General features: G+C 40.8%; 1 protein-coding gene across 1 annotated transcript in view; it reads right to left on the reverse strand.

The window, feature by feature from the left end:
* cacna2d2b (calcium channel, voltage-dependent, alpha 2/delta subunit 2b) overlaps nt 1-22994 on the reverse strand; it is a gene marked incomplete at both ends in the record, with an annotated part of 67970 nt that overhangs the window by 496 nt on the left and 44480 nt on the right. The window contains 21 exons of the mRNA XM_080727678.1: nt 626-708; nt 1337-1446; nt 1980-2103; nt 2809-2864; nt 3149-3201; nt 5270-5422; nt 6043-6114; nt 9255-9302; nt 9403-9494; nt 9958-10056; nt 11812-11915; nt 12077-12139; nt 13046-13136; nt 13238-13335; nt 13449-13509; nt 15040-15116; nt 15663-15724; nt 16806-16877; nt 17769-17840; nt 18448-18522; nt 19909-19983. Of these exons, the coding sequence (XP_080583804.1) occupies nt 626-708; nt 1337-1446; nt 1980-2103; nt 2809-2864; nt 3149-3201; nt 5270-5422; nt 6043-6114; nt 9255-9302; nt 9403-9494; nt 9958-10056; nt 11812-11915; nt 12077-12139; nt 13046-13136; nt 13238-13335; nt 13449-13509; nt 15040-15116; nt 15663-15724; nt 16806-16877; nt 17769-17840; nt 18448-18522; nt 19909-19983 (1740 nt within the window). The remainder of the gene's footprint in view (nt 1-625; nt 709-1336; nt 1447-1979; nt 2104-2808; nt 2865-3148; nt 3202-5269; nt 5423-6042; nt 6115-9254; nt 9303-9402; nt 9495-9957; nt 10057-11811; nt 11916-12076; nt 12140-13045; nt 13137-13237; nt 13336-13448; nt 13510-15039; nt 15117-15662; nt 15725-16805; nt 16878-17768; nt 17841-18447; nt 18523-19908; nt 19984-22994) is intronic.

Consider the following 22994-nt stretch of genomic DNA (forward strand, 5'->3'; position numbering starts at 1 on the left):
ATGCCAACATCGGACATCGGCCATTATTTCACCCGATGGTCCAATGTTATTTATCATCATTAATTTACCCTACACATGTCTTTTAGAAAGTTGTAACTGCCATTTTACTAAAACTAACAGTAGAGGTAAGCTAACACAAGTGAACTGCTTAGCAGCCGTCTCATTGATTGTCAGAGGCACTGCAGCGCATGTCATGTCATGTCATGTCATGTCATGTCATGTGTGCCAATCAAACAGTAGGCTAAACCCGACGTTTGATCGAGACAGAAGATGTCAGCCTGCACCTCACTTCTCTGACATGAGGACAAGAATGAAATATGATCCTTTTGCAAAAAAAATGGATGCTATGTTGCTTTTTTAAGGCAGCAGTGAAGTGGGAAGTTTTCAGCAGCTAGAATCAGTTTGTTTTGAACTGCTGTGCGCGGTGGGAAGATCAGGTTGGTAACAGATAGACGGACACACGGTCACGGACACATGGACACACACACACGGACGGACGAACGGACGGACAGACGTACAGGGTGCAAAACATAGTCTCGTCATGCCTTTCGGCCTGGCAGAGACAATAATGTGTCAGAGTAAAAGAGACTGTTGATGCAACGCTAGAATATGTATATTCTTTTACCCAGGCACTGTAGTCAAAGCAGGTAGGAGGGCCTTTACGGTATCGTGCACTGCTCAGCACTTCACAAGGATTCTCCTCCTGAACTGTTTGCAGGAGTTAAGGGCAGTGGTGTAAAGTAACCAACTAAGTCTTAAGTACAATTTTGATTTTTTTTGATTTTTTTTCCAGTATTTACAATTTTCAATTCTTATTTCTAAACACTACATCTCAGAGTAATGTATTGTACTTTTACTCCACTACAATTAGTTATTAGTTACTTTGTAGATTTTGATTATTATTAAACTAACCACTTCAGCACTATATATATTTCGAGCATTTGAAAATAGCTGATTGATCGGCTATTTTCAAAAGATTTTTTATTACTTTGAACTTGTGTAATTGGACATTCTGCACAATGAGTACTTTCCACTTTTGGTACTTAGGGTTAAAGAAGTAGTTCACCCCCAAAATGAAATTTCTTCTATAACTAATCGCCCCATCGGTCCCCTATCAGAATCAATGGGGCTTTATTGGCTTAGGGGCTTTATTGGCTTAGGAATGTGACAAAACCAAACCATTTTTAGACCAATACCTTTGTACTTTTACTTACAGTAAATACGTTTTGAATTCTGGACTTGCACTTGTAAGAGAGTATTTCTACATTTCTGTATTGACACTTTTACTTTTAAAATGCTGCTTTTCCCACCACCGGGTTGTAAAACAAAAGGATACATTCTGTCCTGACTTGGGTCAGTCTCTCTATCTCACAGGAGCTGCAGGGCAACGTCTCAGCAACCACAAAGAGAAGGTTCGTATTCTCAATCCTCTTTGCGTGGAACAACCTATGATGAGACAGACAGGTTGAGTGAGCCGTTCAACATGAAAAGATGCAGAGGTCGGAGAAGCAATCAAACACTGAAAACATATTTTATTGATGGTGTAAGAACACACCTTGAAGCATTTCTCAGTTAAAGAACTAACTATAATGATTTTCTTTGGAACACAATTACGTATACTCTTAGAGACACACTGCTGTTCCAAAAAGATTGGGAATTTATTCAATATGTCAAGAACAACGATCTATCTCATCTAACAAACTAGCCATGTGGTCATTTAGACTTGGATGGTGATATTAGTTTAAGTGCCGTTACTTTATGTGTCTATTGTTTGTATTTTTGTATTCATTCTTAGTCAATTATTTGTCGTTTCATCATAGGTGAGTGTGTTGTTTTGGTTTTGTGTTGTCATTTAAAGTAAGTTAATAGTTTGTTCGTTGTATGGAAATCGATATATATATGAATGAAAATGAGAAAAGAGAAGAAAAAAAAGAACAGACCTTGAAAATGAGAAAAGAGAAGAAAAAAAAAGAACAGACCTTGAGCAGTTTCCACAGTCTTGCAGCACATTGTATGAGTTGGTAGTGTTGGTAAAATAGAACTGGCTCTGAATGATCACACAGCTGCTTTCCCTAGTTTCAAAGCCTTCCACTAGCGTATCACCTGCAACAAAAGAGCAGGAAACCTAGGTTTAATGGCAGGGTTTCTCAAAGTGGATGCCTTGACTTAAGTCCAGGGGTGCCACAGAATACTTTGGAATTCATCAATATCACTCAAGTTAAACCACTTTAACCATAATGCTCTATACAGACCTGAGATGCTTGGTACGTTCTTTTTCCATCTGCACTAAATCTCTTTGCCAAAAATAGCAGATCTACAAGCTCACAACGCGTCACAACATGATGCTTTGTGAGCTTGTAGATCTTGTAGACCCCCCCCAGAATAGGGATGCTGCGGTTCAAGTGCACGTCATGTATACAATTATTTTCAATCTTTCCTAAATGGAATCGTATATTCTCTCAATCTTTCCTCGTGACACACACCGTATCTTAGGGGGGAAGATATAAGGTTCTATAAATTAACAATGTACAGTAATTCAGACATAGGCCTACACGTTTTTTGCCCCAAATGTGACTAAATGCAACATGTCAGAATAGGAGTGCTTCTAGGGCATAATGATAATGATTTCAGCCACAATTCAACACTCTTAGCTTAGCTTAGCATATAGAATACAGGCTGTATCCATACTACATGTACATAGCCTACTGTACATTGAAATATATCTGCATATTATGCATCAATATACATTGATGTACGTACATTGTACACTTCTTTTTTCTTTTTTCCCCCCATTATATAAAAACGAACCTGAGAAGAACCAGGTGTTATAAGCCATTCCATAGAATAACTGCTGCATTACAGACCTGGAAAAAAGTGAGAAAGTTACATCTTGTGAGGAAGTGATGAAGCACACTTTTTGGAATCAATGAAATACTGTCACATTAAACAGTATGTCAACACACTGCAGTAAACATCAAGCTCAATAAAGCTACAAACACCCTGGTGTTGACAAGCACCAGAACAAATGTGCCATCCTGGCATCACATCTTTGATTTCACTTACAATCTGGAAACGATTAAAAGGAAAAGTGCACGTCACTTGCACTTACAGTAACATTGTGTTGATGCGTATTGGGAGTAAAACTCACCATGCCACAGCAGAGGACCACCAGGCCAAACTTAAGATGTCAGCAACGGAAGGCTATAGTGACACCATGATGATGATCCATAGAAAAGAGATTAGCAGTTAGAGAGAAATAATTCAAATCATTTTCAATTCCTTAAAAAACAGAAGGTCACAGGTAACCCATTAAAGCTTTTTTTTTTTTAGCTTTTAAGTTTAGCTATTAAAAAAGAATACAAGCTCAGAGAGAAACCTATGTTTTGTACAATTTCTGATGAATGTTATCTAGCCTTGACGGCTGCACAACAGAAAGTTTTAGCTTTTGGTCATGCTTCACTTGAAAGGTGGATGGAGGTCTGCCATTTCAATGAAGTTGCTCACTCCTTCCAGGTTTGGGCGCACTGTTTGGAGGACATCATCAAATTTTACCTGTTCCTTCCTTATATTATTGCGACCGTAGGTCGCACTTACTACAGAAAGCTGCTCGAGGTGTCCGTCCGTCAGTCAGTCAGTCAGTCAGTCACTCCGTCACTCCGTCACACACGTCACACTTTTGCCCTGCTCATATCTCCGCAACCGTTGCCCCGATCCATGCCAGATTTTGCACACACACTCCTTACCTGCCAAACTACAACCTCCAAGGACCCCCGGAGCTCCAGGGACCCCCAGCTCCCTCGGGGACCCCCAAGTGTAAAAAATGAGCACATGTGCAAAAATTACCAAATGACCACCCCAACGGAGCTGCTCACGGGGAATTCCTGGGGACCACCCACTCCTGCTGCTCCAGAACGGATGCAAAAGTGGTGGCGCCCCCAGTGGAGGACCCCCTGCCACTGCAGCTCACATAAAATGCCGTAACTCGGGCTAGGAGCGTCCGGGAGAGCCGGGGCCAGTACCTATTCGTCCGCCAAGGCAACGCGGACACCCCACCCCTCATTTCTCACATGGCCCTCTTCTAGCGCCACCTACAGGCCGAATTTTAAAACACATTTTTGGCCACTGCTCCTACAGTTTTGACCCTCCAATCACGAAAATCACTACACAGTATGTCTACACTCATGTCATCAACATGGATCAGGAAGTTTTTGGAATAAAAAATGTTTGCCCTATTTGTGGAGATAAGTGACCTACGGTCGCTTATCTCCCGATTAGGGAGTCTTACTGGTACTAGGTCCTTATCCGTTCCTTACCTGTTACAAGCTTAGTTTTCTTTTTTTTTGAAAAATTGTGAATATTCTTTTAACACAAATCTTCTCCTCTGGGGGTCCCTGGCAAAAAAATATTTGCAAATGGGGGTTTGTGGCCAAATATTTATCAATTTGCGTCAACTTTGTGCCACGCTGCGAGCTTTGTACATCTGCCATTTCTTTTGACAAATCTTGAAAAAGTGTGACAACTACTGCTTTAGAAGGCATTATTTAGTAGAACGGGCCTCAGGTCTTAATGGGTTCCATTACAGTTCTCTCTGGCCTCCCAGCCTCTCACACATGGGTCATTGCCACGTTGGCTTGTGATGGACATTCTTGTCAAATTCCATTTTTGCCACAGACATACAAAATGAGCCAGGGGCGAAATTAGATCTTATTCTGCATGGGTTTTCAGATCAAAAGGGCCCTGTACTGCCGTGAGGGGGGCCCATAGATTAGGAGATTAGAGACCCCTGTTATATTGGAAATGACAAAATACATATCGTCGTTGTCGGGTGTAAACCTCTATCTCCAAGTTTCAAATTTGTATGTTCGTTCGCAAAGCAAAGCCCTGCTTCATCGTACAAGGCTGTTGCACAAAAATAGAGAAAACAGCAGATCTACAAGCACACAACGCCTCGCGGTGCGAGGCGTTGTGTGCTTGTAGATCGACTGTTTTCACTAGTTTAAATCATTTTTTTAATGAAAAATGCAAAACGAACGGTTTTGGACATACAAGGTTTTCACCCGACAACGACGATATAATAGCCTATGAATTTATAATACTGTCCCCAGTAGGGGGGCCCTTGGGTTTATTAAACCAATCAACCCTATACAAATTACGCTTGTGAGCGGACAATACTATTAACAGAAACACAAACTTGCCACGGACAAGGACAAGTCTTTGCCACAGACACATGTGTCCGTGTACGGACATATTGATATATCCTGCCTCTCACCACAAAGATGCCTCTTGGAGCTGCGCCGGTGTGACTGCTGCTGACGGGCTCACATGCAGACTGGTACTGGAAGGACTGACGACGCAGGTAGATGGAGTTGTTGTAGAGCGCATGCATCAGGTAGGGGTCCACGTCACCAAAGAACAGGCCCACCTGGGAACAGTCAAATGAATCTAAAGTTTAGAGCAGTGGTTCTCAACCTGTGGGTTGGGACCCCCAGGTGGGTCCCCAAATTATTTTGGGGGGGTCCCCAGATGATTAACTTAATGTGCAACGTTGTTTTCTCACTCATCAGTAAACAAACCACCATACAGTTTATGTGTATAGACTATAGAGGGCATCTGCACATTTCTAAAGTGACAATTGAAGGACGTTTTAATACCTCTAAAATGACAAATTAAAAATTGGCCAAATTGTCAAATATTAGAGGCAGAAATTGTGAAAATAGCCGATCTACATGCTCACAGCGCGTTGCGAGGCGCTGTGAGCATGTAGATCTGCTATTATCACAATAGAACCGTGTTATACAAAATCTAATGCCTCAACTCTTAGTGCTCGTACAGTATGATTATTTTGGGGTTGCGGCCTGAAAAGGTTGAGAACCACTGGTCTTTGGTTTCTTGAATGTGTACAATACTGTGTAAATTAGGGGTTGGCGTCTTTTTATAGCAAGATATTAAAATCAGTTTTAAAGTAAAGTGTTAGCTTGTACATCCAGTTACAGTGTGCCTCTGAATGTCATACACCAAATCAACAAACATACACATGCATACCTTCTTCCAGTGATCTCTCTGGTTGGACATGACCAGGAAGCCGCCGTCATCAATCAGGTAGCAGAGTAGGTCCTACAGACAACATTACATGGTTAACAACACTAAGCTACTGACTGGGTAGCAGAGTAGGTCCTACAGACAACATTACATGGTTAACAACACTACACTACTGACTGGGTAGCAGAGTAGGTCCTACAGTCAAAATTACACTGTTAACAACACTACGCTACTGACTGGGAGTGTGACCATATAGTCAGTGGCGTCAGTTCAGAAAAAGCTAAGGTATGGCAACTTCGCGCGCGTGCAAGACACCAGTCATGTTGCCAATATCGATTTTAATTTCAAGAATCGAAGTATATCGATATGCAAACGGCAACATTTCGTATTGTTTGACTTTGTGTCGTATCATATCGTTTTGTAATGCAAATAATTGATTGTACTGTATGGATACTAAGTACTGTGAAAAAAAGAAAAAGAGGGGTTTAATTACATTTCCATTCCATATAGTTACACTTGGTCTATAGATAAATGGTGTGTATTATCTGTGTTCATGTCAAGGTGTGGGTTTGTATTGAAATACAATGTCCATGTATTCAGAGAAAAATGTTTAATTATTTATATCCATAATAATAACTCTTTCTCTTAAAAAAAACCTGCACTATTCACACGTTTCACGCTGATAAGATGTCTTTGCTAAATAATTACTATATCGATTTGAAATCATAGTATCGTATCGCCATGAATGAACCAATGTCGTCCATGTATCGTATCGCTGTTCAAATGTATTGTTACACCCCTAATACTGCTACACACACCCAGTGGTGTGTTTTGTTGTGTTGTGTTGTGTCTAGTGATTATGATTTAACATGGTATGTTATGTTGTAAATCATATGAAATCATATCATACCACATCATATCAAAGGCATTCACATAAAAAGGTCTGTGTCTGCAGCATATGACCAACCATGGACACTTCTCCTGGCAGCGGAGCAGCATATACAGTATTTCACAAACGAAGAGCAAAGGTATAATGATATGAGACAAATACGGACTATTCATTTCAGACACATAATCAAGGCTAGAAGCAACACAGCTGCTGCTGCCAAATGCAGGAAGGCCATCTGGCAAAAAGAAATCTAGGACTGTGTGAATGCCTATAATAGGCTTATAAATAATATCAGCGCTCCATCATTAGTGCACAAGTAGATCTGACTATAATTACATTTGTGTATTCCATCAAATGTATTTATTGCTTATAGGGCGTGTATACACATTTTGCCATATTCTTTCGGGTATAAGCCTAGCGGTGTAAAATTGACTTGGAAGCAAATGGCAAATAAATATGAAAAGTGAAAACATAATCATACTTTCATATCTTAAATTATTACATGTAGGCTACAAAAAGTTCAAGGCGTGCTTCAAGCAGTCTGTTCCATGAGGGTATAGAAATACAAAAACACAATTATACAGGGTATACAAAAACACAAAAGACTCTGATAAGCTGACACAGATAACTCACTCCCTCCAACGAGAATATACACCTCTCAAATATTGTCAGGGAAAGAGCGTCTCTGAACATTCTTGCCACCCCTAAGAGAAGCACTCATGTCAAGATCCATGCACCGAGCTCCACAAGATTTCCCAGGAATGGCGATACAATTTTCCATGATAACTGACTGGTCCGGTAGTGTGGTGCTTTTCTACATGTTGATCTGTCAGCAAGTTATGTGCGCCATATACTGTACGTTTCCGTGGTGAGAAGTGAACACCACCGTAAGAAGTGAACTACCGCTTTAACCTGGAAAAACCCAGGATTATACCTGAATCCAGGACACTATTTTCAGGTCCTGTTTCATAGTACAGACCTTAGATCATATCAAGTATAGACTTTGAGAGATAAAAAAAAGTCTCAGAGGGTAATGAGCTGCATAATCATTATGTGCTGAACTCTTCGAGTGACCACAGCACACACAAAGATCAGCCACCAAATTCGGTTGCTGTGGATGGTGTGGTCAAATTGAAATCTGAGAAGAAATATCGGAGTACGAAACATAGGCACCAAAAAGTCAGAGTGGAAATAAGCAACCTTCGGTTAAAGTTCACAGCTTAGTTTGTGTTCCAACGATGAGGGCCAGCTGCACCTGCCATGTTGTCAGCCAACTCCCTCCCCACTATATTGGGGAATCCCAGTGGGATTATGCAGTAATCTGCCCTTCAGTGGAGCATACACAGGGGAGTTCTGTGCTTCTCCCCTAGCGATACACAGCCAAATGTAACTACAGAGCACAAAACGCTTACGACTCTCTTTTAAACCCTGCCTCCAGCAATACGCAGGGCATTGTGCATTGTCCTGTCTGTGTGTCTGTGAACAAAATCACACTAAACATGGTGGAATCATGTGCGACAAAAGCCAAAAACTTAAACCAAGTCACACTGGTGTTGACAGTTTTTACACCGCCTGGGGTATTTCTGTATTGCTAACTACGAGTCCATGGCTCTATATGAACGGACCCACTGAGCATTTTTCGGACTATTAGACGTCTAAAATACCTCTAAACGGCTAGGCTAAAACCGGGCTATGACTGGTCTAAAAGTGAACGTATTTTACAACAGCTAGGCTCGGCCTATAGACGTTGAAACAATGTAATTTCAACGGCTATAGTCGCTCTATAAATAGACGCTTAAAAAACAGCTAATCAACGTCGAGGCTAAGCCTTTTTTGAAAGAGAAAAAAACAAGCACTTGACCTGTTATAACCCGGTTGTAGACGTTCGTCTAATAGCCGACTATGGCTCACTGGTAGGGGTGTAACTATACATTTAATAGCGATACGATACGCATCATGATACATAGTTAACCATACGATATATAGACAATATTGGTTCATTCATGGCGATACGATACGATTTAATTCAATGATTTAAAGTCGATATAGTAACTATTTAGCAAAGAAATGTTATGTGTGAAACGTGTCAATAGTGCAGTTTATTTTAAAGGAAAAAACTGTAGGCGGCAGATCACAAAATACTTAGTTTCCATACAGTCGATTATTTGCATTGCAAAATGATTCGAAACCGATTATAAAACAATACGATACAAAACAGTTGCGATATTTTGCTTTTACATATCGATATACTATATCGTTACACCCCTACTCACTGGGGTAGTTTACAATTTATGCTCATGATGTGAAAGAAGAAATATATTCTTACATCAGTGTTAGCTTCACAGTCCATCTCGCAGCTTCTTGACGGCCCACACTGTTAAGAGGGTAAGAAAAACAACGTTGTGAACCAACCAAGGATAATAATCTCTATGCAATCGGGCATCACTCCTAACATGGTGGTGAATTCACAGTACCTTTTGTGAGCCTTGACGGCTATCTGACACGTTGCTGGCCAAGATCTTAAACTTGTCCACCCAAGCTTCCAGATCCAGCTTTACTCCCACAACTGTTCAGAGTATAAGATTCACACGGGGTCAGATCACACAGGGAACAAATGTGGCAAGTTGAGAAGCAGATCATTGGGAACACGCAAGAGGACAAGTAGGTCTGTCACAATTATTACATAGGCTAATCGCAATATTTTTTGCATAGTCGTTGGAAACTGTTCGTATATTTTCGAAAAAATATAAATACATCTAAAATAGTGGAAATAGCAGAGCTAAAAACGTATAAAGTGTATTAAATATGTACGTTATTTGTCATATCTGCCCTGTGCAACAGGTTTACCCGAAGCCTAAAAGCACAATGTCCCAATCTTCCAACAACAGCAACAACAACAAGTAAAATATAATCACAGATAGGACAAGGACAAGGACAACGTAGTTTAACCATAGTTAAAACGTACAAAAAATAAATAAAATACCAATCCCATAATAATGAAAAAACTATGATACGTGAATATGACATACCTGCTGGCTTGAGAAGCTTGCCTCCTAAATTAACTTCAACAGCTGAACTAACCAGTACCCCAATGGTGCCATTCTCTGAGCCCACAGGGTCCTCCATGGCTGTTTAGAGGGGCATAGTTAAAAAAAAAGGTGCTTGAAATGAGCTGTGCCAATAACCACACAATACTTTTAAGTAAGGACCAGTTATTTAAATATTATAATTATGTCTGGACAATATATTGTTGATATGAGACTACATTTCATCTGGGACTTTGGATGCTTTGTGAGCTTGATGATCAGTTATTAAAGAAATAAAAATCACACCCGTGTGAACTGAGCGGTGGTTTACCCACCAACCCCTAGAGCTTCGAATTAATTTATATTTAATTAAAACAACAAATCTGCAGCACTTCTCGCGTGTAACGTTAAAATGTGGCTGGTCTCGCGAGGCAGAAGTCTCCATTCGCCGCTGCAAAAGTGGGCTGATCTCCAAGTCCACAATGCGTCACTGATCCAATAGGTTGTGGGCTTGTAGATTAATTAAAAGGGTGCTTGTTTAGCGACACCGACATACAGCGAAGAATAAACCTCCAGCTACTGCACTTTCCCTACACTGACCGTCCTCCGCCTAGCAGACAGTGCTTTGCCTCTTGAGTTAAACGTGCTCACGTTTCACACAATGTAACTTTAATTGATTCAGAATGATAACGAGTCAAGCTGAAACGGGCGACTCATTTGGTAGGGACGGGAAGGCAGACTGTTTACGAGACTTCTCCACCGAAAACACTGTGTAAAGCATGGATTTCTTCTCTCACGAGTCTGCCTGCACGCAGCCACGTTCACGGTAAAACTCCCTCCGTCCCTCTGTAGACTACCTAATTTGGTTCAAACGAAAACATAATCCATTGGTGTGATTATAATTGCTCGTTTCACATCGTGGTTGTTCCACGCTTCGCATAGACGATGCGATGATACTGCTCTTGCTTTTACCAACGCCAGTCGTCAGGCACGTGCACACAGACATCAAACGGGGCTTGAGCCCCTGCCCTTTTAAGAGAGAATTGTCCACCAAAGGGCCCTTTTAGAAATGTCAGCCCCTGCCTCTCTTAACATTCTCTGCACGTCCCTGACCAACGCGGTCCCTGACCAACGCGTGAGAGAGAGAGAGAGAGAGAGAGAGAGAGAGAGTGTGTGTTGTCTGCCTCAGTGGTGCGTGTTCCCCACACTCAAGCCCCCACCGTTGCGCTGTGTGTGTGTGTGTGTGTGTGTGTGTGTGTGTGTGTGTGTGTGTGTGTGTGTGTGTGTGTGTGTGTGTGTGTGTGTGTGTGTGTGTGTGTGTGTGTGTGTGTGTGTGTGTGTGTGTGTGTGTGTGTGTGTGTGTGTGTGTGTGTGTGAGAGAGAGAGAGAGAGAGAGAGAGGGAGAGAGAGAGAGAGAGTGTGTTGTCTGCCTGCCCTGCTCAATAGCGCCCCTCCTTTAACGTGTGTGTGTGTGTGTGGTCTGTGTGTGTGGTCAGGTGAGGTATGGCCGGCGACAGACATACACGGCAGGCGACAGACATACACGGCCAGTAACATCTTGAAAGCGAATCACAGGAGCGGCTACCACCGCTCAAAAATAAAATTGGGGCGATGGCTGTTGGGAATACATGTCCCTTGTTTTTGCAATACCCATTGTAACCACTGTCAGTAGTAGTGCAAAACCCAATGCCCTAGCACACACAGTATCACAATACAATATTATCATCACAATATTGAGATATTTGGTCAGAAATATTGTCAAAAATATTGTGAATATTTTGCCCAGTCCTACTTGTAAAACCTTGATGTAAAGGTGTCCCTAAGAAGGTAAATGGCTTTGCAGTGAATGTTACTCACAGGTCCTCAGTGGAGCTCTGAACATATAACCTTTATTGTCTAAGCTTCGTCTGTAGTAGTTGGAATTGTATGGTTCGGGATCCTCGTCCCATGTCTCAGCGGCCCTGCATGATAGATCATACGGTATAGACTTTAGGTGAACGCACTGAAGATTATGAACAAACCACTACCTTACCAAAATAAATTAGACTTTGATGCAAGAGCAAAATAGCCGCCGTGTGACTGTTGTCAATTATGAGGCCCTGCACACCACAGCCTTACTTACATGTTGGGAAAAACCCGTGTTACTCCGCCATCTGTAGAGGCAAACACAGCCAGGAAGCCATACCTGCAATACAGAAACCTTAAGTCAATATAGCCTACATCAGGGGTCTTCAACGTTTTCAGGCCAAGGACCCCTTAGCTGAGAGAGAGATGAAGCAGGGACCCCCACAACCTTTTCATAGATTCCATATACTGTAGTTTCATTGTTTGACAGCACAATCATCAGTGTATTTTGGATTCATGTCATTGTGTGTTTTCAGATATTTAACCACTTGAGCCTTCAATACTTAATAAACTTGACCTTTCACTCTGTACTTAGTCTGCTCTTTTTCCCCTCTACACCAAGGGTCAAGGTTTCTATCACACAAAGATTTGGGGGACCCCCTGTAGTAAATCTGAGGACCCCCTAGGGGTCCCGGACCCCCTGTTGAAGACCCCTGGCCTACATCTTACGTCAGCTCGATACCACCCAGTAATTCTTCTTAAAGATGGGTTAGTTTTGTGCCTTTTCTGTTTTGTATGTGTCTATGGAGTTAACATGACTCTAACTGAGTGTGGTTATAATATTCAAATATGTCTTCCCTGTGTATTTTTGGTTGGAAACACTTTTGGTTTCTTCCTGAAAGCTGAAAGCGTCAAAAGGCCCAATCAAAATACACCGTTTTAGTGACACACTAAATAGACACAGCTATGGGTGGTGCTACGTTGATAACCAGGTATACTTAATGAACTGGTGGGAAACTGGGAATTCTTCTTTGAAGAAAATGTAATAAAATAAATCTTCCTCCTAGTATAATCATAATACCCGATGATCATGTTTTATGGGGGGAAAAAAATCACAGCACCCCGTCTTTAAATATTGAAAGGTACGTTTTAAAAATGAAGGACAGCCTTCAAGACTTAAGACTTATCGCAAGGCAATGCATGCCCAAACACTATCACCTGTATCCTGAATATTGTGTTGACTCACGCATTGATATCCTTGTTCTTCCACACTCTGGAGGCAAGCTGCCCAATGATGCCAGAATCCAATATCAGGTTGTGAATGAGGCCTTGGTCACCTGAAACACAGCCACGCAGGTAAAGTGACCACCCATGACCCATCACGTGACAGATAATGTAATCCACGACAAACAACAACTGACACATCTCATGAACTCACAGTCTTCAGATTCCGGGGTTATATCCACCATGAGCGAAAGGAAGTTCTCCAAAAACTGTGTGTTGTTGTCGGAAAGTTGTAGACGCTTGCAATATTCCCTAGAGGAAGAACAGATTGCATTTTTACATTGAGGCAAAGATAAAAAAAAAAAAACAGGGATAAAAATAGAGTGTGTGGTGGCGGGGTGCCAGACCAGAGTGACAGTGTTCACCTAGGAGCCAGGAACACGTGTCCTGATGACTCAAAGGAGCTGGGCAGTAAAGACTGTAAATCTGGAAAGAGTTATGCGGTAGAAAGAGACGAGAGAGGGTGAGAAAGAGATGATGTGCGAGAGACAGAGAGAGAGAAACAGACAGACAGACAGACAGACAGAGATAGCTTTTTTAGATTGGTTAACTCTCAAATACCTGGAACGCGCCCGAGTCGCGTTAGATTTTAACCACTTTAACCATTATTTTATGCTTTAACTATTGAAAAATAGCAGATATACAAGCTCACAGCGCGGCACCGAGTGCCGCGCTGCGAGCTCGTAGATCTGCTATTTTTGAAAAATTGTGAAAATGTGTGCAAGTCTTTGAATATCTTTGACCCGATCTTTGACCCGACTTCTAAGTCCTTCTTCTAAATCATGTTGTTCTCAAACGTTTTCATGTCAAGGACCCCCAAAATTACAGGTATTTGGCCGCGGACCCCCATCTCAAAATATGTTGTTCCAGGGACCACCCAGAAGCAAATATTTGAGTTACAAATGTTCGCTTTTAAATAGATATATTCAAAGACTTGCAAAGAAATATCATGATTTTTCAAAAATAGCAGATCTGCTATTTTTCAATTGTTAAAGCGGAATGAAGAAAGTTGCCAGCACTCAAAGGAATCTCCTTTTTACAAAAGTTTTATTTACCTCATACAGGCTCTAGCAAACACAGACGCGTTTCGACCGTTCTGGTCTTCATCAGCGTTGATGAAGACCAGAACGGTCGAAACGCGTCTGTGTTTGCTAGAGCCTGTATGAGGTAAATAAAACTTTTGTAAAAAGGAGATTCCTTTGAGTGCTGGCAACTTTCTTCATTTCACATGTTCTTTCGAGCCGTGCACCGAAAAGACTGTATCTAAATTGGAGTGCTGCGGGCTTTCTGCTTTGTTGCAGGCGTCTCTCTAATTGTTAAAGCGGTCAATAATCCTAGACCTAAATGGGTTAAATATTATGTTTATCGTCGCTGTTGGGGAAAAGCTTTGCATGTTATACTTTTATGGGATTTTTTTTCAAAATGAATGCCCCATTTTATACTCTGTTATTTGGCGGTGTCAAGCAAAAGTAGTGAAATGTAGCCGATGTACCAGCTCACCACTGCACTCTATATTCCTCAATAAACTGTCATTTTTATATTTACAGTGAAATAAATAAAGTCTACAGACACCGCGGCTCTCAGCTCTGCTTTTTAATTGCTGCTTTCAACATTTCAAATGTTGAAAGCAGCAGTTACAATTTACAATTTAGGCATTTAGCTGACGCTGTTAATTCAAAGCGATTTACAGTAAGCAATGGTAAACACAAGGTAGTACATCAAATGCATAGAGACAGTGTAGTAATTGGTTCTATGCCAATCAGACAAATTGAAACAGCCGTGTTGGGCCTCAACATGGCCATTTAGGACTACAAATGAAACCCATGGATTGACTAAAATAACTACATTGGATCCATTTCCAGAAAAGTAAGGGTTTTGGACATACAAGGTTACAAAGCCCGATAGTGGCTTTATATTAAATTGACTGCCAACCATTTGAAAGCTCAACACACTCACATTGAAGCTGCAGCATCACATCGCTCAGGTCCGCCTGGATGTAGAATTCATTGTAGGGAGGCAATACCAATCCAAGACTGTAGGCGGCAGCATCACAAAATGGAGAAAAAACAGGGCACAACGTGAGTAATATATTGTATAAGGCAGGGGTCGGCAAAATATTTTTCCATGTTTTTATGTTCTTGATAGTCAGTGAGCCATATCAACATATGACACCACATCAATATAAAATATTTCCAACACATTATTTTTCTTCTTCTTTTGAACCATCAGGATGTAATGATCATTAGACTCAGAGAAATAACTCACCTATCTCCCAGACTCCCTCCCCAGTCGGAGTTCAGAGTGTGAATGAGTGTAGAATTATGTGCAGGATGTCATTTGCAAGATGTGAGGGGACTTAATTTAATTGACATTTTCTTTAAATATTTGTACCACCAGCCCAGTGATCATGCTCCCCTGTGCCAACAATGTTGGCACCACTGCCTAAGGTTGCCTACCGCTAGGCAACACAAACACGATCTTTGAATCCTACTGGAAGTGGATCTGCCTCAACATACTCCTCATAAGCACAAGCTGGTTTGAGTATTTTCAGTTCAGATGGCCAACTACAGTACACTCACCTATAATCTGTACCATTGATAGGTGTCCAGGTGTAACCCCTGTACGCCTCATCAATGTAGTTCTGCAACAGAGAAAATATTCCATAACACTTCAAAGTTATCCATTTAACCCATTTAGGCCTAGAATTATTGAATGCTTTAACCAGTGAAAAATAGCAGATATACAAGCTCACAGTGTGGCACCGAGTGCCGCGCTGCGAGCTTGTAGATCTGCTATTTTTGAAAAAAAGTTGTGAAAATGTGTGCAAATCTTTGAATATATGTATTTTCAAAGCGAACGTTTGTAACTAAAATTTTGCTTCTGGGGGGTCCCTGGAACTAAATATTTTGAGATGGGGGTCCGTGGCCAAATACATATCATTTTGGGGGTCCTTCACGTGAAAAGGTTTGAGAGTCCCTCAAGGACAGACCAACTAAGCTCCAGTTAAGTGAAAAGGACCTTTTCTTTGACGATGGCTGGCCAGATTGCTGACATAAACACATAGGTTTTTTTTTTAAAACCTTAGAAGGATTCAAAAGACACTTATAGAATCGGGTCAAAATTCTAATTTTCACGATTCTTTAAAAATAGCAGATCTACAAGCTCGCATATCTGCTATTTTTCAATAGTTAAAGCATAAAAGGTAGGTTAGTGATTTCATTTAATTCAAATAATAACAAAATGGGTCTATGTTCTGATAGTACTAGTTACTATAGTATCTAATAGTGTTTGGTCCATATTTGGACAAAAACTGTTGGGTGACAAGTTTTCCTCCTATCAGGATAGAGTGGGGCCTTCCTCCAATCATGGTCGGACGAAGGCTCCTACCTGTCTGTCACCTACATGAAAACTGAAAATCTGAAATCACTTACCCTACCTTTAAATGTATATACTTTGTACCTCTGCTTTTTGTATTTATGTATTATGCTCTGTTTTCCCTATGTAATGTAATGTAATGTAATTTATTTTTTTCTTTTATTTTTTTGTGGGGACTACGGAAGTAAATTAGCATCTTCTTTAAATACGGTGTATTTACAGTACATACATGTGTTCTGTTCATTAATATGCGGGGTCCCATTTAAATAAACAAAATTAGGGCAGAGATTTGAACATTTCAATATACATGAATTAATTGATTCATTATAATAATTTAAACAACTTACCTCATCAATTGATTTAAGAAGTGTTTTAATCTGCATTTCACCCGGTCTTCCATCAATCATCTGTCGCCGAATCTAAAATGTAAAAAATAATAATAATAAAAAAAATTATTTTGCACGTCTTCCAGCGTATATACGGTAGAAGCTTCTCCAAGCAGATGCTGTTCATTCATTGACCCAAAAATAATACAACTAATCAGCAGAAGGCTTGCAAACAGAAGTGCTCCATTACCAGTGGTGGAATACTAAGCGCCTAAAGCAGGGGTTTTCAAAGTGGGTGACAGGGCACCCTGGGGTGCCGTGACGGCAGTCCAGGGGTGCCGCGAGATCATTTGATAATATTTGGAATTTATTTGGACACTTGAAAAAATATTTAGTATCATTTTAAACTTGAAGTACAAAGTTATTTTCAGTCAGTTCTAACCAAAATGGCTATTATCTCAACGTTTTCCTCGTAACATATTCACTAAAATATCGTCACTGTCGGGCAGAAACCTCGTATCTCCAAGTTTCAAATGTGTACGTCTTTTGGTAAAGCAAACCCCTGCTTCATCATACAAAACTGTCGCACAAAACTAGTGAAAACAGCCGATCTACAAGCACACAACGCCTCGCATTGCTTGTAGATCTGCTGTTTTCACTAGTTTAGTACATTTTATAGATGATAAATACAAAACGAACGGTTTTGGACATACAAGGTTTCCACACGACAACATCGATATGCTATAAATATAAGGTGCTGGGAGTGAAGATTATAATGTAGGGGTGCCTCGGATTAAAAAAAATATTTATGGGGTGCCCTGAGATAAAAAAGGTTTGGGAACCCCTGGCCTAAGGGCACGGTCACGCCACACTTTTATTCTAGTAAATCTGGCAAACCATCGTAAATAAAAGGGGGAAAAACAGCGCCCTCTCTGTTTTGTTCCTTTTCATTTGACAGAGCCTGTTCTTGAGCACCTAGCCTACCTCCTCTTTATTGCTGTCTTCTACCTCTGCATCCAGGAAGTCCAACGTTACTGCCTCTGGAAGGTCGTCAAGCTACAAAAGATAAAAAGCACATAACATGATGACATTTTTACCCACCATGTTATAGAATGTTATATATTTTTTTCAATGTAAGGCAGGAGATTTTTTTGTTACAAAACTTCAACAACTTGGGCATTGCAGCACCCATCACATTATATGGTATTGGTATATGGTAAAATGTATTTTTGGACCACAATGCATATCGTCGTTGTCGAGTGGAAACCTCGTATCTCCAAGTTTCAAATTTGTATGTTATTTCACAAAGTAAATCCCTGCTTCATCAGACAAGGCCATCGCACAAAAGTAGTGAAAACGGCAGATCTACAAGCACACAACGCCTCGCGGTGCGAGCCGTTGTGTGCTTGTAGATCGTCTGTTTTCACTCGTTTAAATCATTTTTTAAATTGGAAAATGCAAAACAAACCGTTTTGGACATACAAGGTTTTCACCCGACGACGACGATATATGAGAGGATTTTAAGATGACCCAATGTTATTCACCATAGAGATAAACTTCCGCAACCCAGGAGATGAAGGAATGATGTCAGGAGGTACTCTATGACATGCCCAAAATACAGTAGGGACACCAGGATGAATGTTGTGAAAAATAGATCACCCACCTTCGCCTGGAGGTTAGGATGCAGTAGGAGGTATCCATTTGGATCTATGGCAAATATGTATCCATTGGCCCCGAGCTGTATAAGACAGAAGGAACCAGGAGTAAGTAATAAAGTGGATATTTTGGTGATGTGTGCTTATATCTACACTGCTAAAGCTGAACGTAAAGGGATATTTCACTCTTCTCTGGCTTTTGTGAACACCCCAGACAGTTTTTTAAGTATTGCTCAATTCAGTATTTGATATTCATTTTATCAGACACAGCCCCTTCCTATACAAACATAGCCTAGTAAACCACCAACTTCCGAAATCCAAAATGAAAATGCTTTCCGGAAGAGGGCGGTTTACAAGGCTAATACAAACCCATTGTAACTTCAAACTCCATTTTAACCATTATAGATTCATCTAAAACACACATCCTTGGTTCTGGTAACTCATACTGCACTCTTTTTTTTTTTTTTTTTACACGCTTTTTTTAAAGAAATTAAAAAAGTAAAAACACGGCCCCCTCATGTATTAGGAGAACAGTATGAGTCACCAGAACCCCTCACCACACACACATACACGCACGCACGCAGGCACGCACGCACGCACGCACACACCGTTGTACTAGATATAATAAAAATATTTCTGGAATAATAATAATAAGTCCATATTATTTTGAAAAAATACTGTAGGTGGAAAGAAAGTAATGAAATATTGACTATTAAGGGCTTGACATATAGTTGTGCATAGTGTCAGTTAGGATTGTGTGAAATATGTTAGTGGCCCAAAGCTCAAAACAAGGTTGAGAACCCCATACACATACAGTGTAAACCCTATAAAGGACATGTACTCAGGGGTTTCGCACTACATTCTGGGCCCTGGGTACAAGGATTCACTGCGGGCCCCCAATGAATGTTCTTCATACCATTTAGACTAGAAACGCATTATTATGCGTTATTTTGTGCTTTAACTATTGAAAAGTAGCAGATAAACAAGCTCACAGCGCGGCACCGAGTGCCGCACTGCGAGCTTGTAGATAGTCTACTATTTTTGGAAAAATGTGTGCAAGTCTTTGAATATTTCTAAGGTTTTTTGAAAAGCCTATGTTTCTATGTCAGTGGTGCTCAAACATTTTCTTGAGAAGGACCCCCAAAATGATATGTATTTGGCCATGGACGCCCATCTCAAAATATTTAGTTCCAGGGATCCCCCCCCCCAGAAGCAAAATTTGAGATTACAAATGTTCGCTTAAAAATACATACAGTATATTCAAAGATTTGCACGCATTTTCACAACGTTTCAAAAATAGCAGATCTACAAGCTCACAGCGGGGCACTCGGTGTTGCGCTGTGAGCTTGTATATCTGCTATTTTTCAATAGCTAAAGTATAAAATAAATAATCCCAGGCCCCTCCACCTTGGGCCCTAGTAACTCAGTCCCACTTTTCCCCCCCTTGTGACGCCCCTGCATGTACTCACATTGTACCGTGGTGTCAGTCTCTTTATCTCATCCAGATGGACATCAACTCCCATGACACCTAATATCAGCTGGTTCTGGTGAAACAGCCAAAATAAATAGTTTGGAAAACAGCACAGAGATTATCATTCAACACAATGACATTTAGTTTAATTTCAATCCAATGCAATCAATTAGTTTGATAGGGCCTTCTACTCAGTGGTGTGATATGGATTTTAGAAGTGGTACCCCTCTAAATTCATGACGTCACGTGCACGTCACGTACGCGCGCGCGTGCATGCGCATGTGCGACGCAAACGATTGTGGATCACAAGAGTGGGGAAGCTTGGGGTTCCGAAAGGCACTCAGCTAAATGTCTGCAAAGAATGCAAGGCGAACGTGCTGCTGGCCGTGTACAAGTGTAAATGAGGACGTAGGTGAGAACTGCCTACCCGAGTATTGTTATGCAAAGGCAAAGCAGCTAGCCAGGTAGGGGGACTGACTGCGGCGTCACACAACTTGACGACGTGCGTGCACGCGCGGGTCGTGTGTGCGTGCATGTGGGGCGTGCGTACGTGCAGCTTGAAAAAAAGAAGTGTGGGCTCGCCGAGCCCAACCGAGCCTACGGCATCTCACCCCTGCTTCTACTGTACAGTAAAATACATGATTTTATTGTAACGCAAGATGGGGGATTCTGTTTCAAGTGGTTGCAAGTTCAGCTCGGCTAATGGTTAATCCCTATTCTGAACTAGGCTGACTCATTGTTGCCATGGATGCCTTGTACACAAGTTGTACAGTAACAAAAATAATCATGTAATTTTGTGAATCATGTCCTATTTCGTAATCATAGAGATAGAAGAAGGCCACCCATGCATGAAAAGACATGGGCATGAAAAGGTCGAAACGTTGCCTAATAAAATCCCCCTGGGAGCTTCACACGGTGTGCTGGCCTTCTTCTATCTCTATGTACGTATTTTTGCTCAGCACCCGGAAAGTTTTTTGTAAGATGTACGTAGGGATGGGTATCGTTAAGATTTTAGCGATTCCGATTCCGGTTCTGCTTATCGATCCGGTTCCTTATCGATTCTCTTATCGATTCTCAGCCCCCTCGCCATGCAGGGGGCTGGTCAGAAATAGTGGCCAATGGTCTTTTCTACCTCCTCCACTCCTTATTCTCCTCCTGTCATTTTCTTCTTTTTCTAGTTTTTATTTATATTTTTCACCCAAAAAAGCTCAATCCAACGTCCCGTTTTTGCAGTGCTCAGAATGTGAAGGCACAACTTATTTTTTTTACAGTGTAGCCCTAATATGGATATAATATTGATGCCAGCTGATCATTCACTGAAAGGCCTAAAGTTAAAAATACATACTACTGTATATAGCCTATATTTGTAATTGCTGTGCCATTGCGGCTATGTCTGTGTCACTGTTAGAGCTGCATGATTATGGCAAAAACTTTATTTTAAAATTATGGCTACATATTGAGATAATTTATTTCAAATATTATTAAAAATATTATTATTGAATAAATATTGTTTTAAAACGATTGTCTTAAAAGCTAAAATAAATAAGGTTGCATTTGTTGTTTTCAAGGTGAGAAATTTACCTTATGTCACAGTAGTCTGACTCTAGTCTATTCCTTTCAAATATTTAAGGGCAAAATATTACCTCATGACACTGTTCCTGTTGTTTGGGTTGTAAAACCTCTGTAAGGGACTTAAAATGTTAAATAATACATTTCTGTTGCTTAATGTACTTTGTGAAACTATCGGAGGATACTATAACGACTTTTAACGGGCTTCACCTGGACATGCATTGATTAATCCAGCGTGCGGACAGACACACAACGACACCACGCAAAGTGAACTGACTTTTTTTTTTTTCAACAACAGAGAAACGGGAGGTGGTTTTCCTTTGAAACTGGCTAAAATAAAGGGACATTTAGGCTATAGGATGGCTTTTTCTGTACCTTGCAGCCTTGCAAGAGCTTTTGCAAAGCTGTTGCTTTCTGTTAAATGAAAGTGAAAGTAAACTCCTTCTGCATGGACCGTCTGGAGGCAGGAAAGCCTGGTGACACGATGCTTTTTTTTTTCTCTTCTTCTTTTTTGAGACGACATTGACAGACACAGGATTATGGAATATATCCGTACATTGCAAAGGTAACCAGCACCATCTGTATTATGTAGGCTGCCACTATAAAGTAGACTGCCTGCTACTTGTTATGTTTGCTTTAGTTAGTCACAGGACCAGAGCATCAGACAACATGTTGGCTGCTTCTAAACAAGGCAGCGCGTCGCGTGTGTGACGTGATGTCATCGCGCATATGCAGGAATCGATAGCAGAATCGTTAAGGACATTGGCTAACGATTCCATGGAACCGAACCACGGGCAACCGGTTCTCAACAAGAACCGGTTTTCGATACCCATCCCTAGATGTACGTGCTCATTTGACTTCTACTATTTCTGAATCATGTCTATAATGTATCACTGATATTCGCTCCAGCTCACCAGGTGGGGCTAATAATCACCAGTGTCGCAAATGTATATAAAGACATTGTTTCCTACTTCCGGTTATACTGAAGAAGACCAACAGGTCGAAACGTTAATTTTTTGCTGCTTGCTAAATAAAGAATTGGAGCGACCAAGAAAGTGAGTGCGAGCTACCTTCTTGTTTCTAGTATTACTGCACTGTCAGTTAAAGGACAACTTTAGTTTTTTACAACAAGGGTTCATATTTTAGATTGTAATTAAAGAATATAAAAGATGAGTGTTAAAATGATTTCATTTACTTCTTTCTATGGTTTTCTTATTTCAGTAGTTGGGGGCATGCGTACAAGTTGCTAAATATGTCATTTTACACAGAATAAGCCCATTCCCAAGATACAACGCAACCTTTCATGGTTGGATGTGACTTATGGGGGCTAGAAGTGTTACTGTAAATAGCAATAAAGAAACTGCTGGCTTATTGGGTCTAAAAAGACATATTTAGCCACTTGTACGCATGCCCCCATGCGTATGCATGCCCCACATTTTAGCACGGTAAACGCAATAAAACAATAGAATGAAGCAAATGAAAACATTTTAACACTCACTTTTTCTTTTCTCTAAT

This window comes from Nannobrachium achirus, assembly GCF_963921795.1.
Source record: "Nannobrachium achirus genome assembly, chromosome: 6".
In the NCBI taxonomy this organism is placed as follows: Eukaryota; Metazoa; Chordata; class Actinopteri; order Myctophiformes; family Myctophidae; genus Nannobrachium; species Nannobrachium achirus.